The 14,303-nt window shown below is 47.8% G+C and overlaps 1 protein-coding gene across 3 annotated transcripts in view; it reads left to right on the top strand.

Annotated features, from left to right (window-relative positions):
- LOC135550996 (serine/threonine-protein phosphatase 2A 55 kDa regulatory subunit B beta isoform-like) overlaps positions 1 to 14,303 on the top strand; it is a 175,629-nt gene that overhangs the window by 159,575 nt on the left and 1,751 nt on the right. For all 3 annotated transcript variants that reach the window (XM_064982343.1, XM_064982344.1, XM_064982345.1), the window contains 2 exons: positions 10,510 to 10,687; positions 11,239 to 11,403. In XM_064982343.1, the coding sequence (XP_064838415.1) occupies positions 10,510 to 10,687; positions 11,239 to 11,403 (343 nt within the window). The remainder of the gene's footprint in view (positions 1 to 10,509; positions 10,688 to 11,238; positions 11,404 to 14,303) is intronic.

A 14,303-nucleotide genomic window follows, 5' to 3' on the forward strand; every position in this document is an offset into this window, starting at 1 on the left:
TGATTTGGTTGGGTCTAATTGTGCTAATGTCCTGGGGCTCTGTGGGGTGTGTTTGTGAACAGAGCCCCAGGACCAGCTTGCTTAGGGGACTCTTCTCCAGGTTTATCTCTCTGTAGGTGATGGCTTTGCTATGGAAGGTTTGGGAATCGCTTCCTTTTAGGTGGTTGTAGAATTGAATGGCTCTTTTCTGGATTTTGATAATTAGTGGGTATCAGCCTAATTCCGCTCTGCATGCATTATTTGGTGTTCTACGTTGTACACGGAGGATATTTTTGCAGAATTCTGCATGCAGAGTCTCAATTTGGTGTTTGCCCCATTTTGTGAAATCTTGGTTGGTGAGCGGACCCCAGACCTCACAACCATAAAGGGCAATGGGCTCTATGACTGATTCAAGTATTTTTAGCCAGATCCTAATTGGTATGTTGAATTTTATGTTCCTTTTGAAGGCATAGAATGCCCTTCTTGCCTTGTCTCTCAGATCGTTCACAGCTTTGTGGAAGTTACCTGTGGCGCTGATGTTTAGGCCAAGGTATGTATAATTTTTTTGTATGCTCTATGGCAATGGTGTCTAGATGCAATTTGTATTTGTGGTCCTGGTGACTTGACCTTTTTTGGAACACCATTATTTTGGTCTTACTGAGATTTACTGTCAGGGCCCAGGTCTGGCAGAATCTCTGCAGAATATCTAAGTGCTGCTGTAGGTCCTCCTTGGTTGGTGACAGAAGTACCAGACCATCAGCAAACAGTAGACACTTGACTTCAGATTCTAGTAGGTTGAGGCCTGGTGCTGCAGACTTTTCTAGTGCCTGCGCCAATTCATTGATATATATGTTGAAGAGGGTGGGGCTTAAGCTGCATCCCTGTCTCACCCCACGGCAACGTACCATCAACACCACATGCCTTTTTGGGTTGGAGGGTTTTTACTTTGTCCTGTTTTTATTTTGTCCTGTAGCTGATTCAAGGTAATTGGAGAATTTTATTTGATCCTGTATATGTTTTTGCTCTTTATTCTTTGTTATAGAGGTGGCAGGATAGCCTAGTGTTTAGAGCATTGGACTAGTAACCAGTTCAAATCCCAAGCTGTCGTTCTGCCCCTGAACAGGCAGTTAACCCACTGTTCCTAGGCCGTCATTGAAAATAAGAAGTTGTTCTTAACTGACTTGCCTAGTTAAATTAAAAATAGAGCCAAAAAGATTGGGGAAGTGGTTTACCCATACATCTCCATTTTGGATAGATAATTCTTTGTGTTGTTGTTTGTTTAGTGTTTTGCAATTTTCCCAGAAGTGGTTAGAGTCTATGGATTCTTCAATTTCATTGAGCTGATTTCTGACGTGCTGTTCCCTCTTATTCCGTAGTATATTTCTGTATTGTTTTAGTGATTCACCATTTTGAAGGCGTAGACTCAGGTTTTCCGTGTCTCTATGTTTTTGGTTGGACAGGTTTCTCAATTTCTTTCTTGGATTTTTGCATTCTTCATCAAACCATTTGTCATTGTTGTTAATTTTCTTCGGTTTTCTATTTGAGATTTTTAGATTTGATAGGGAAGCTGAGAGGTCAAATATATTGTTAAGATTTTCTACTGCCAAGTTTTCACCTTCACTATTACAGTGGAACGTTTTACTCAGGAAATTGTCTAAAAGGGATTGAATTTGCTGTTGCCTAATTGTTTTTTGGTAGGTTTCCAAACTACATTCCTTTCATCTATAGCATTTCTTAATGTTACTCAGTTCCTTTGGCTTTGATGCCTCATGATTGAGTTTTGCTCGGTTCAAGTAGACTGTGATTTTGCTGTGGTCTGATAGGGGTGTCAGTGGGCTGACTGTGAATGCTCTGAGAGACTCTGGGTTGAGGTCAGTGAGAAAGTAGTCTACAGTACTACTGGCTAGAGATGAGCTATAGGTGTACCTACCATAGGAGTCCCCTCGAAGCCTACCATTGACTATGTACATACCCAGTGTGCGACAGAGATGCAGGAGTTGTGACCCGTTTTTGTTGGTTATGTTGTCATAGTTGTGTCTAGCGGGGCATATGTGGGAGGGAATGCTGTCACCTCCAGGCAGGTGTTTGTCCCCCTGTGTGCTGAGGGTGTCAGGTTCTTGTCCGGTTCTGGCATTTAGGTCGCCACAGACTAGTACATGTCCCTGGGCCTGGAAATGATGGATTTCCCCCTCCAGGATGGAGAAGCTGTCTTCATTAAAATATGGGGATTCTAGTGGGGGGATATAGGTAGCACACAGGAGGACATTTTCCTCTGTTAAGATAATTTCCTTTTGAATTTCTAGCCAAATGTAAAATGTTCCTGTTTTGATTAATTTAATGAGTTAGGTCTGTTCTATACCAAATTAGCATACCCCCTGAGTCCCTTCCCTGTTTCACACCTGGTAGTTTGGTGGATGGGACTACCAGCTCTCTGTAACCTAGAGGGAAACCAGTGGGTTTGTCTCCTCTATACCAGGTTTCTTGCAGGATGACAATGTCTGTATTACCGATTTCTTTGGTGAAGTCCGGGTTCCTGCTCTTTAGGCTAAAGGCAGATGACCTCAGGCCTTGGATATTCCAGGATGATAGAGTGAAGGCTTTGTGTTCCATAAAGTGTCCAATGTTGTTGGTCGTGTAGTTTGGCCTCAGGCCAGTAAGTGTGAGCAGAGCCTGCTGAGCATCTGGTACATGCCATTGGCCTGGGCGAGTGTAAGAGTGGGGGTTGGGCCTGTTTGCCCGCTCACTACCTGGGCATATGTGTGACTTCCATGTTGAGGCCCTCTTTGCGGGGGTGGGGTGCATGGGGTGGGCAGGAGTGGCATATGTCTGATCTGAGGGGGCCTTAATGGGGTGTGGGCATGGTTGACATGGGGGGGTGTTGATTGGTTGGGGTGGGTGTGTGTGTGGATGTGGCTGGGGGTGGTCTGGATGTAAGTCCTCCCGGCGCCGACAGAGATGGCCGCCTCGCTTCGCGTTCCTAGGAAACTATGCAGTTTTTTGTTTTTTTTTACGTGTTATTTCTTACATTAGTACCCCAGGTCATCTTAGGTTTCATTACATACAGTCGAGAAGAACTACTGTATATAAGATCAGCGTCCAACGACCAAGAATATGTTTTTCGCGACGCGGATCCTGTGTTCTGCCTTACAAACAGGACAACGGAATGGATCGCATGCAGCGACCCAAAAAACGACTCCGAAAAAGAGGGAAACGTGGCGGTCTTCTGGTCAGACTACGGAGACGGGCACATCGTGCCCCACTTCCTAGCATTCTTCTTGCCAATGTCCAGTCTCTTGACAACAAGGTTGATGAAATCCGAGCAAGGGTAGCATTCCAGAGGGATATCAGAGACTGTAACGTTCTGTGCTTCACGGAAACATGGCTCACTGGAGAGACGCTATCCGAAGCGGTGCAGCCAACGGGTTTCTCCACGCATCGCGCCGACAGAAACAAACACCTTTCTGGTAAGAAGAGGGGTGGGGGTGTATGCCTTATGGCTAACGAGGCATGGTGCGATGAAAGAAACATACAGGAACTCAAATCCTTCTGTTCACCTGATTTAGAATTCCTCACAATCAAATGTAGACCGCTTTATCTACCAAGAGAATTCTCTTCGATTATAATCACAGCCGTATATATCCCCCCCAAGCAGACACATCGATGGCTCTGAACGAACTTTATTTAACTCTTTGCAAACTTGAAACCATTTATCCGGAGGCTGCACTCATTGTTGTTGGGGATTTTAACAAGGCTAATCTGAAAACAAGACTCCCTAAATTTTATCAGCATATCGATTGCGCAACCAGGGGCGGAAAAACCTTGGATCACTGTTACTCTAACTTCCGCGACGCATATAAGGCCCTGCCCCGCCCCCCATTTCGGAAAAGCTGACCACGACTCCATTTTGCTGATACCTGCCTACAGACAAAAGCTAAAAGAAGAAGCTCCCACGCTGAGGTCTGTCCAACGCTGGTCCGACCAAGCTGACTCCACACTCCAAGACTGCTTCCATCACGTGGACTGGGACATGTTTCGTATTGCGTCAAATAACAACATTGACGAATACGCTGATTCGGTGTGCGAGTTCATTAGAACGTGCGTTGAAGATGTCGTTCCCATAGCAATGATTAAAACATTCCCTAACCAGAAACCTTGGATTGATGGCAGCATTCGCGTGAAACTGAAAGCGCAAACCACTGCTTTCAATCAGGGCAAGGTGTCTAGTAACATGACTGAATACAAACAATGCAGCTATTCCCTCCGTAAAGCTATCAAACAAGCTAAGCGTCAGTACAGAGACAAAGTAGAATCCCAATTCAACGGCTCAGACACAAGAGGCATGTGGCAGGGTCTACAGTCAATCACGGACTACAGGAAGAAATCCAGCCCAGTCACGGACCAGGATGTCTTGCTCCCAGGCAGACTAAATAACTTTTTTGCCCGCTTTGAGGACAATACAGTGCCACTGACACTGCCTGCAACGGAAAAATGCGGTCTCTCCTTCACTGCAGCCGAGGTGAGTAAAACATTTAAACGTGTTAACCCTCGCAAGGCTGCAGGCCCAGACGGCATCCCCAGCCGCGCCCTCAGAGCATGCGCAGACCAGCTGGCTGGTGTGTTTACGGACATATTCAATCAATCCCTATACCAGTCTGCTGTTCCCACATGCTTCAAGAGGGCCACCATTGTTCCTGTTCCCAAGAAAGCTAAGGTAACTGAGCTAAACGACTACCGCCCTGTAGCACTCACTTCCGTCATCATGAAGTGCTTTGAGAGACTAGTCAAGGACCATATCACCTCCACCCTACCTGACACCCTAGACCCACTCCAATTTGCTTACCGCTCAAATAGGTCCACAGACGATGCAATCTCAACCACATTGCACACTGCCCTAACCCATCTGGACAAGAGGAAAACCTATGTGAGAATGCTGTTCATCGACTACAGCTCGGCATTCAACACCATAGTACCCTCCAAGCTCGTCATCAAGCTCGAGACCCTGGGTCTCGACCCCGCCCTGTGCAACTGGGTACTGGACTTCCTGACGGGCCGCCCCCAGGTGGTGAGGGTAGGTAACAACATCTCCTCCCCGCTGATCCTCAACACTGGGGCCCCACAAGGGTGCGTTCTGAGCCCTCTCCTGTACTCCCTGTTCACCCACGACTGCGTGGCCACGCACGCCTCCAACTCAATCATCAAGTTTGCGGACGACACAACAGTGGTAGGCTTGATTACCAACAACGACGAGACGGCCTACAGGGAGGAGGTGAGGGCCCTCGGAGTGTGGTGTCAGGAAAATAATGAATGTGAGATGATTGTGGACTTCAGGAAACAGCAGGGGGAACACCCCCCTATCCACATCGATGGAACAGTAGTGGAGAGAGTAGCAAGTTTTAAGTTCCTCGGCATACACATCACAGACAAACTGAATTGGTCCACTCACACAGACAGCATCGTGAAGAAGGCGCAGCAGCGCCTCTTCAACCTCAGGAGGCTGAAGAAATTCGGCTTGTCACCAAAAGCACTCACAAACTTCTACAGATGCACAATCGAGAGCATCCTGGCGGGCTGTATCACCGCCTGTTACGGCAACTGCTCCGCCCTCAACCGTAAGGCTCTCCAGAGGGTAGTGAGGTCTGCACAACGCATCACCGGGGGCAAACTACCTGCCCTCCAGGCCACCTACACCACCCGATGTTACAGGAAGGCCATAAAGATCACCAAGGACATCAACCACCCGAGCCACTGCCTGTTCACCCCGCTATCATCCAGAAGGCGAGGTCAGTACAGGTGCATCAAAGCTGGGACCGAGAGACTGAAAAACAGCTTCTATCTCAAGGCCATCAGACTGTTAAACAGCCACCACTAACATTGAGTGGCTGCTGCCAACACACTGACACTGACTCAACTCCAGCCACTTTAATAATGGGAATTGATGGGAAATGATGTAAATATATCACTAGCCACTTTAAACAATGCTACCTTATATAATGTTACTTACCCTACATTATTCATCTCATATGCATACGTATATACTGTACTCCATATCATCGACTGCATCCTTATGTAATACATGTATCACTAGCCACTTTAACTATGCCACTTTGTTTACATACTCATCTCATATGTATATACTGTACTCGATACCATCTACTGTATCTTGCCTATGCTGCTCTGTGCCATCACTCATTCATATATCCTTATGTACATATTCTTTATCCCCTTACACTGTGTATAAGACAGTAGTTTAGGAATTGTTAGTTAGATTACTTGTTGGTTATTACTGCATTGTCGGATCTAGAAGCACAAGCATTTCGCTACACTCGCATTAACATCTGCTAACCATGTGTATGTGACAAATAAAATTTGATTTATTTGGCGTGGGTCCTCTATGTGTAGGTCCAGTGAGGGGGGGGTCTCGCTGGTCTGGGTGGGGTGTCTATTGATCTGTTACTCCTGTGTGAAGTGTTGGGGATACATTTAAGAGCAATGTCCTTTAGAGTCCAGGCAAAGGTGGGCACTGCTGCCTTGTAGAGGTGGACCTGTTCAAGTCCAGGGTGGAGTGGTGGGCCAGGAAAACATTTGGTTCTGTCTCTATCTGTCTCTCTGTCTCTCTCCCTGGCTCTCTCTCTGTCTCTCTCTCCGCTGAATATTTTGCCTTCCCCTTCTCCGTGCTGAGCCTATAGACCATTAGAGAATGAGGGATTATGGCTGAGAACTGTAGAAATCTCATTCTAAGTGTAAAGTGTGTGGTGTGTGTGCCTGTGGGGAGACAGGCTGGGGGGGCATTTATCACTGCACAGACAGGATAAAAATGTGTGTGTGTGCGCACGCTGCCAGTGCGTGCACGTGCGTGTGCCAGTATGCGTGTGTGCATGTCTGACTGGGGCATCACAGAGAGGCTGGGGCATCACAGAGAGACTGGGGCATCACAGAGAGACAGGGGCATCACAGAGAGACAGGGACATCACAGAGAGACAGGGACAGCACAGAGAGACTGGGGGATCACAGAAAGACTGGGGGATCACAGAGAGACTGGGGCATCACAGAGAGACTGGGGCATCACAGAGAGACAGGGACATCACAGAGAGACAGGGGCATCACAGAGAGACTGGGGCATCACAGAGAGACAGGGGCATCACAGAGAGACAGGGCATCACAGAGAGACAGGGACATCACAGAGAGACAACGATAAGACTGGGGGATCACAGAGAGACTGGGGGATCACAGAGAGACTGGGGGATCACAGAGAGACTGGGGGATCACAGAGAGACTGGGGGATCACAGAGAGACAGGGGCATCACAGAGAGACAGTGTCACGGTTTTCTAATGGTGAAGGAGAGTCGGACCAAACTGCAGCGCGTATATTGTGATCCATGTTTATTTACACAGCGTAACACGAATACAAAACACAAACTCTACAAAACAATAAATGTAGTGAAAACTGAAACAGCCTTAACTGGTGCAAACTAACACAGACTAAGGACATCAAGACACTCAAGACAATCACCCACGACAAACTCAAAGAATATGGCTGCCTAAATATGGTTCCCAATCAGAGACAACGATAAGCACCTGCCTCTGATTGAGAACCACTCCAGACAGCCATAGACTTTGCTAGATAACCCCACTAGCTACAATCCCAAATACAGGGGGCCTACACACCAAAACCCCAAGACAAAACACACCACAATACAAAAACTCCATGCCACACCCTGGCCTGACCCAATACATGAAGAAAAACACAAAATACTTAGACCAGGGCGTGACAGACAGGGGCATCACAGAGAGACTGGGGGATCACAGAGAGACAGGGGCATCACAGAGAGACTGGGGAGGGTCTCTATCAATAACACACGCAACACCTGCCAGCTCCACACAAATGAAGGAGTAGTCTGTGCTACTGGCTGACCTGTATACATTACAAACCTTTTTTGGTATCAAGATACACTACATGACCAAGAGTATATGGACACCTGCTCGTCGAACATCTCATTCCTAAATCATTAGTATTAACATGGAGTTGGTCCTCCCTTTGCTGCTATAACAGCCTCCACCCTCTGGGAAGGATTTCCACTAGATGTTGGAACATTACTATAACAGCTGTATCTTCTGGGAAGGATTTCCACTAGATGTTGGAACGTTGCAGAACTTGCTTCGGGCACTGCGGTTTTCCATTCAGCCACAAGAGCATTAGTGAGGTCGGGCACTGATGGGCGATTAGGCTTGGCTCTCAGGAGGGTCGGCGTTCTAATTCATCTCAAAGGTGTTCGATGGGGTTGAGGTCAGGGCTCTGTCAGTCAAGTTCTTCCACACAGACCTCGACAAGCCATTTCTGTATGGACCTCGCTTTGTGCACGGGGCATTGTCATGCTGAAACAGGAAAGGGCCTTCTCTAAACTGTTGCCACAAAGTTGGAAGCACATAATTGTCTAGAGTGTCATTGTATGCTGTAGCGTTAAGATTTCCCTTAATTGGAACTAAGGGGCCTAGCCTGAACCATGACAAACAGCCCCAGAGCATTATTCCTCCCCCACCAAACTTTACAGTTGGCAGTATGCATTGGGGCAGGTAGCGTTCTCCTGGCATCCGCCAGACCCATATTTGTCCGTCGGAATGCCGGATGGTAAAGCGGGATTCATCACTCCAGAGAACGTTTCCACTGCTCCAGAATCCAATGGCGGCGAGTTTTACACCACTCTACCCGACGCTTGACATTGTGCATGGTGATCTTAGGCTTGTGTGCAGCTGCTCGGCCATGGAATCCCAATCCATGGAGCTCCCAACAAACAGTTATTGTGCTGACGTTGCTTCCAGAGCCAGTTTGGTACTCGCTAGTGAGCTTTGCACCCGAGGACAGATGATTTGTACATGCTTCAGCACTCGGCGGTCCCGTTCTGCAAGCAAGGAGGCCAACAAACCTGACTAGGTTACACCAGCTCTGCCAGGAGGAATGGGCCAAAATTCACCAAACTTATTGTGGGAAGCTTGTGGAAGGCTACCTGAAACATTTGACCCAAGTTAAACAATTTCAGGGCAATACTACCAAATACTAATTGAGTGTATGTGAACTTCTGACCCACTGGGAATGTGATGAAAGAAATAAAAGCTGAAATAAATCTTTCTCATCTACTATTATCCTGACATTTCACATTCTTAAAAAAAGTGGTGATCCTAACTGACCTAAGGAATGGAATTTTTACTAAAATTAAATGTCATGAATGGTGAAAAACAGAGTTTAAATGTATTTGGCTACGGTGTATGTAAACTTTCGACTTTAACTGTACTTGTCAGCAATGTTTGTGGCTGAAATAGCCAAATCCACTCATTTGAAGGGGTGTCCACATACTTTTGTATATATAGTGTATTTGAAACTGCTTTAGTTTTTTTTGCCAATATGGCTGTATATATGGTTGCATGTCTATGTAAAAAAATGTGAACTTGTTAACAGCCACAAGGTTTCCTATATCCTGCAATCATCATCCATCAGAAAACCCTAATGCTCTTGTATTTGGTATTTTATTAGGATCCCCGTTAGATGTTTTGCTAAAGCAGCAGTTACTCTTCCTGGGGTCCACACAAAACATGAAACATAACACACAGAACATCATTAGACAAGAACAGCTCAAGGACAGAACTACATACATTTTTTCAGAGGCAAGACGTAGCCTACATATCAATGCATACACACAAATTATCCAGATCAAATAGGGGAGAGGCGTTGTGTCTATATGTTTTGACCATGACACTTGACAATCTAAGGTAATGCCAAGTAATTTAGTCTCCTCAACTTATTCAACAGCCACACCATTCATTACCAGATTCAGCTGAGGTCTAAGCACTTAAGGAATGATTTGTACCAAATGCAATGCTCTTAGTTTTAGAGATGTTCAGGACCAGTGTATTCCAAAACAGACTACAACTCTTTGTTGAGGGTTTCAGTGACTTCATTAGCTGTGCTGATGCGTATATAGGATCATGTGGCATCAAGCCTCCTGCTGATTCCCCTGAGTTGGCGTTACATTAGTCTAAATTGCGAGGAGCATTCGGGGGAAAGTCTGGAACATTTGTAGAGGAATGAGCCACTGAACTGTGTGTGTGTGGCAGACAAGGCACTGCGCAGTGGGGGTCTGGGTCTCTGTGGGGGCCCCCTGCCGTGTGGCGGGTGTGTAGGGGCCCCGGCTGAGATTTGCCGGCATTAAGGGCCCCTACTCCCTGTGACAACATGGGGCTACTCATTATGGCTGTAGGAGCTCAGCCTGAGACATGAACAGCCAATACTGAAATACTGGTTCTCTCTCTCTCTCTCTCTCTCTCTCTCTCTCTCTCTCTCTCTCTCTCTCTCTCCTACTCCTACTCTCTCCTACTCTCTCTCTCCTACTCTCTCTCTTCTCTCCCTCTCTCCTACTCTCTCTCTCTCCTACTCTCTCTCTCCTACTCTCTCTCTCTCTCTCTCTCTCTCTCTCCTACTCTCCCCTCTCTCTCTCTCTCTACTCTCTTCTCTCTCTCTCTCTTTTCCAGGTCTTCCAGGTACCAGTGCTGCAGCCCATGGACCTGATGGTGGAAGCCACTCCCAGGCGAGTTTTCTCCAATGCCCACACGTACCACATCAACTCCATCTCTGTGAACAGTGACTACGAGACCTACATGTCCACAGATGACCTGAGAATTAACCTGTGGAACCTGGAGATCACCAACCGAAGTTTCAGTATCCTTCTCTCAACAAACATAGACTGCTAGACTGAAGGAGCTCATATTAAGAGGTTGTCTCACTGGTTTTGATTTCTTTCTTATGTCTGTCATCTGCATCCCCTCCCAGAAGCCAACGAGGTCATCTTAAAACAGGAACACATCCCCATCGATCAACATTGATTTTCACTTTGAGATTCCCTGTGGATCACAGATGAGATGTCTATGGACAGCAGATTGGATGACTGAGCTGTGGGGCCCTGGGCACATATTGAGCTTCTTATTTACTGAGCCTCGTTACTCTATCAATCACAGTGCTGCTGGCTGACCAGCCTCTCCTCAGTTCTCACTGATGAACCTGCTGTCATTTCCCTCAATCGGACCAGCTCTGTCTTTTGCTGTTCATTTTTCTCAAGTTTTAATTTCCTTCTTTTTTTTTTGCTTCTAATGTGTTGCTATGGTTTTCTCCTTTCCTTCTCTTGTCCAATAGTTAAAGTCTCAAACTGTAAGCTGTGAATTACATCCAGTTCTCCTCTATGTGGGTGGAATTCCTTCACCCCAACACCTCAGACATCGTGGACATCAAGCCGGCTAACATGGAGATGCTGACGGAGGTGATCACAGCAGCAGAGTTCCAACCCAGCCAGTGTCACACCTTCGTTTACAGCAGCAGCAAGGGTTCCATCCGGCTGTGTGACATGAGGGCCTCAGCATTGTGTGACAACCACTCAAAATGTAAGGAGTCAGCCACATCCCAAACCACTCATGTACTGAATATTGCCAGCCGGCTCTATTATATAAGGGCCAGGAGTGTTTAGTTGACTAGGAACACCTCTGGACCCGAGTTGTCCCTGTACTGGTCAGGTCACATGATCAGAAAAACTCCTAGCCCTAAGCATAAGCACGGTGTCTATCGTAGGCTCTGAAGCCTCCCGTGTCTACTTCTGTTAATTGCTACTGTTCCACGTAGTCATTTGTCTCACAGTGATCTAATGAGTATTTGTGTGATGGGACCCAGGTGAGTGCTGGCACCGAGGTCGGGGACGTAATGTCTTGCTGTATTTAGTTGAACTGATATTAAGCTGCAGGTGGACTTGTTTCTGTAGATATTATTGGAAAAGAAGATTGTTGAGATGGAAATGGAGGGAAACAGGGAGCGCAAGGGGGATTTTATCCATTTATTTTTCTCCCTCCAGTGGTTTTTGCCATCTTTCCATGGACTAGTTCTATTTAAATGGTGGATCAAAGTCCACAGGAGGCCGTTCTTATTCCTTCACGGCTCTGAGTTGATCCAAATCCCCTCCAGTAGCCACACACACACCCACAGTGAATCCCCTCCAGTAGCCACACACACACCCACAGTGAATCCCCACCAGTAGCCACACACACACACCCACAGTGAATCCCCTCCAGTAGCCACACACACACACACCCACAGTGAATCCCCACCAGTAGCCACACACACCCACAGTGAATCCCCTCCAGTAGCCACACACACACCCACAGTGAATCCCAGTAGCCACACACACACCCACAGTGAAGCCAGTAGCCACACACCCACAGTGTGAATCCCCTCCAGTAGCCACACACACACCCCCTCCAGTGCCACACAACACCCACCAGTAGCCACACACACACCCACAGTGAATCCCCTCCAGTAGCCACACACACACCCACAGTGAATCCCCTCCAGTAGCCACACACACACCCACAGTGAACACACACCCCTCCAGTAGCCACACACACACCCACAGTGAATCCCCTCCAGTACACACACACACCCACAGTGAATCCCCTCCAGTAGCCACACACACACCCACAGTGAATCCCCTCCAGTAGCCACACACACACCCACAGTGAATCCCTCCAGTCCAGTGAATCCTCCAGTAGCAGTGAATCCCCTCCAGTAGCCACACACACACCCACAGTGAATCCCCACCAGTAGCCACACACACACCCACAGTGAATCCCCTCCAGTAGCCACACACACACCCACAGTGAATCCCCTCCAGTAGCCACACACACACCCACAGTGAATCCCCTCCAGTAGCCACACACACACCCACAGTGAATCCCCTCCAGTAGCCACACACACACCCACAGTGAATCCCCTCCAGTAGCCACACACACACCCACAGTGAATCCCCTCCAGTAGCCACACACACACCCACAGTGAATCCCCTCCAGTAGCCACACACACACCCACAGTGAATCCCCTCCAGTAGCCACACACACACCCACAGTGAATCCCCTCCAGTACACACCCACAGTGAATCCCCTCCAGTAGCACACACACCCACACCCACAGTGAACACCCCATCCTCCAGTAGCCACACACACACCCACAGTGAATCCCCTCCAGTAGCCACACACACACCCACAGTGAATCCCCTCCAGTAGCCACACACACACCCAGTGAACAGTGAATCCCCTCCAGTAGCCACACACACACCCACAGTGAATCCCCTCCAGTAGCCACACACACACCCACAGTGAATCCCCTCCAGTAGCCCACACACACACACACCCACAGTGAATCCCCACCAGTAGCCACACACACACCCACAGTGAAAGTCCCCTCCAGTAGCCACACACACACCCACAGTGAATCCCCACCCCAGTAGCCACACACACACCCACAGTGAATCCCCTCCAGTAGAACAGTGAATCCCCTCCAGTAGCCACACACACACCCACAGTGAATCCCCAGTGAACCAGTAGCCACACACACACACAGTGAACCCACAGTAGAATCCCCACCAGTAGCCACACACACACCCACAGTGAATCCCCTCCAGTAGCACACACACACCCACAGTGAATCCCCTCCAGTAGCCCACACACACCCACAGTGAATAGCAACACACACACCCCCCTCCAGTAGCCACACACACCCACAGTGAATCCCCTCCAGTAGCCACACACACACCCACAGTGAATCTCCCAGTGAACCAGTAGCCACACACACACCCACAGTGAATCCCTCCAGTAGCCACACACACACCCACAGTGAATCCCCTCCAGTAGCCACACACACACCCACAGTGAATCCCCACCAGTAGCCACACACACACCCACAGTGAATCCCCTCCAGTAGCCACACACACACCCACAGTGAATCCCCTCCAGTAGCCACACACACACACCCACAGTGAATCCCCTCCAGTAGCCACACACACACCCACAGTGATATTGATGTTTCAAGGTCAGTCAAGGCACCGTCCCTAAACCCCAAATCATCATTTTCCACCCTGCTGAACACATTGTCAGATCAAAGACAGACAGGGGTTTATTCAGGGAACAAACACACAGCCTTATTATAATTCTTCAATGTCTTGCATTTAATATCTTCCATAAGCTCGCAGTATTTGTGTGTTCAACTATTGCCTGTTAAAAGCTGCAGTTATCAGCCCGTTTGAGAGGCCCCAGTGGATATGGATCGACTCGTAAATAAATTACATGGAGTATCAGTTCCCATTAATGTGTTTGCATTGAAAAATATGACCATTAATTACCTTATTACTGAGGAATAAATGTCTGCTAGCCTGAGAAATGGTTCTCTGCAACTATTTAGACTCATAATTTCTCTCTTTTTCCCTTTGCCAATGTAGCAGTTGTTTAGCAGAGCCAGCCAA

Source organism: Oncorhynchus masou, chromosome 12, assembly GCF_036934945.1.
Source record: "Oncorhynchus masou masou isolate Uvic2021 chromosome 12, UVic_Omas_1.1, whole genome shotgun sequence".
NCBI classification, from domain to species: Eukaryota; Metazoa; Chordata; class Actinopteri; order Salmoniformes; family Salmonidae; genus Oncorhynchus; species Oncorhynchus masou.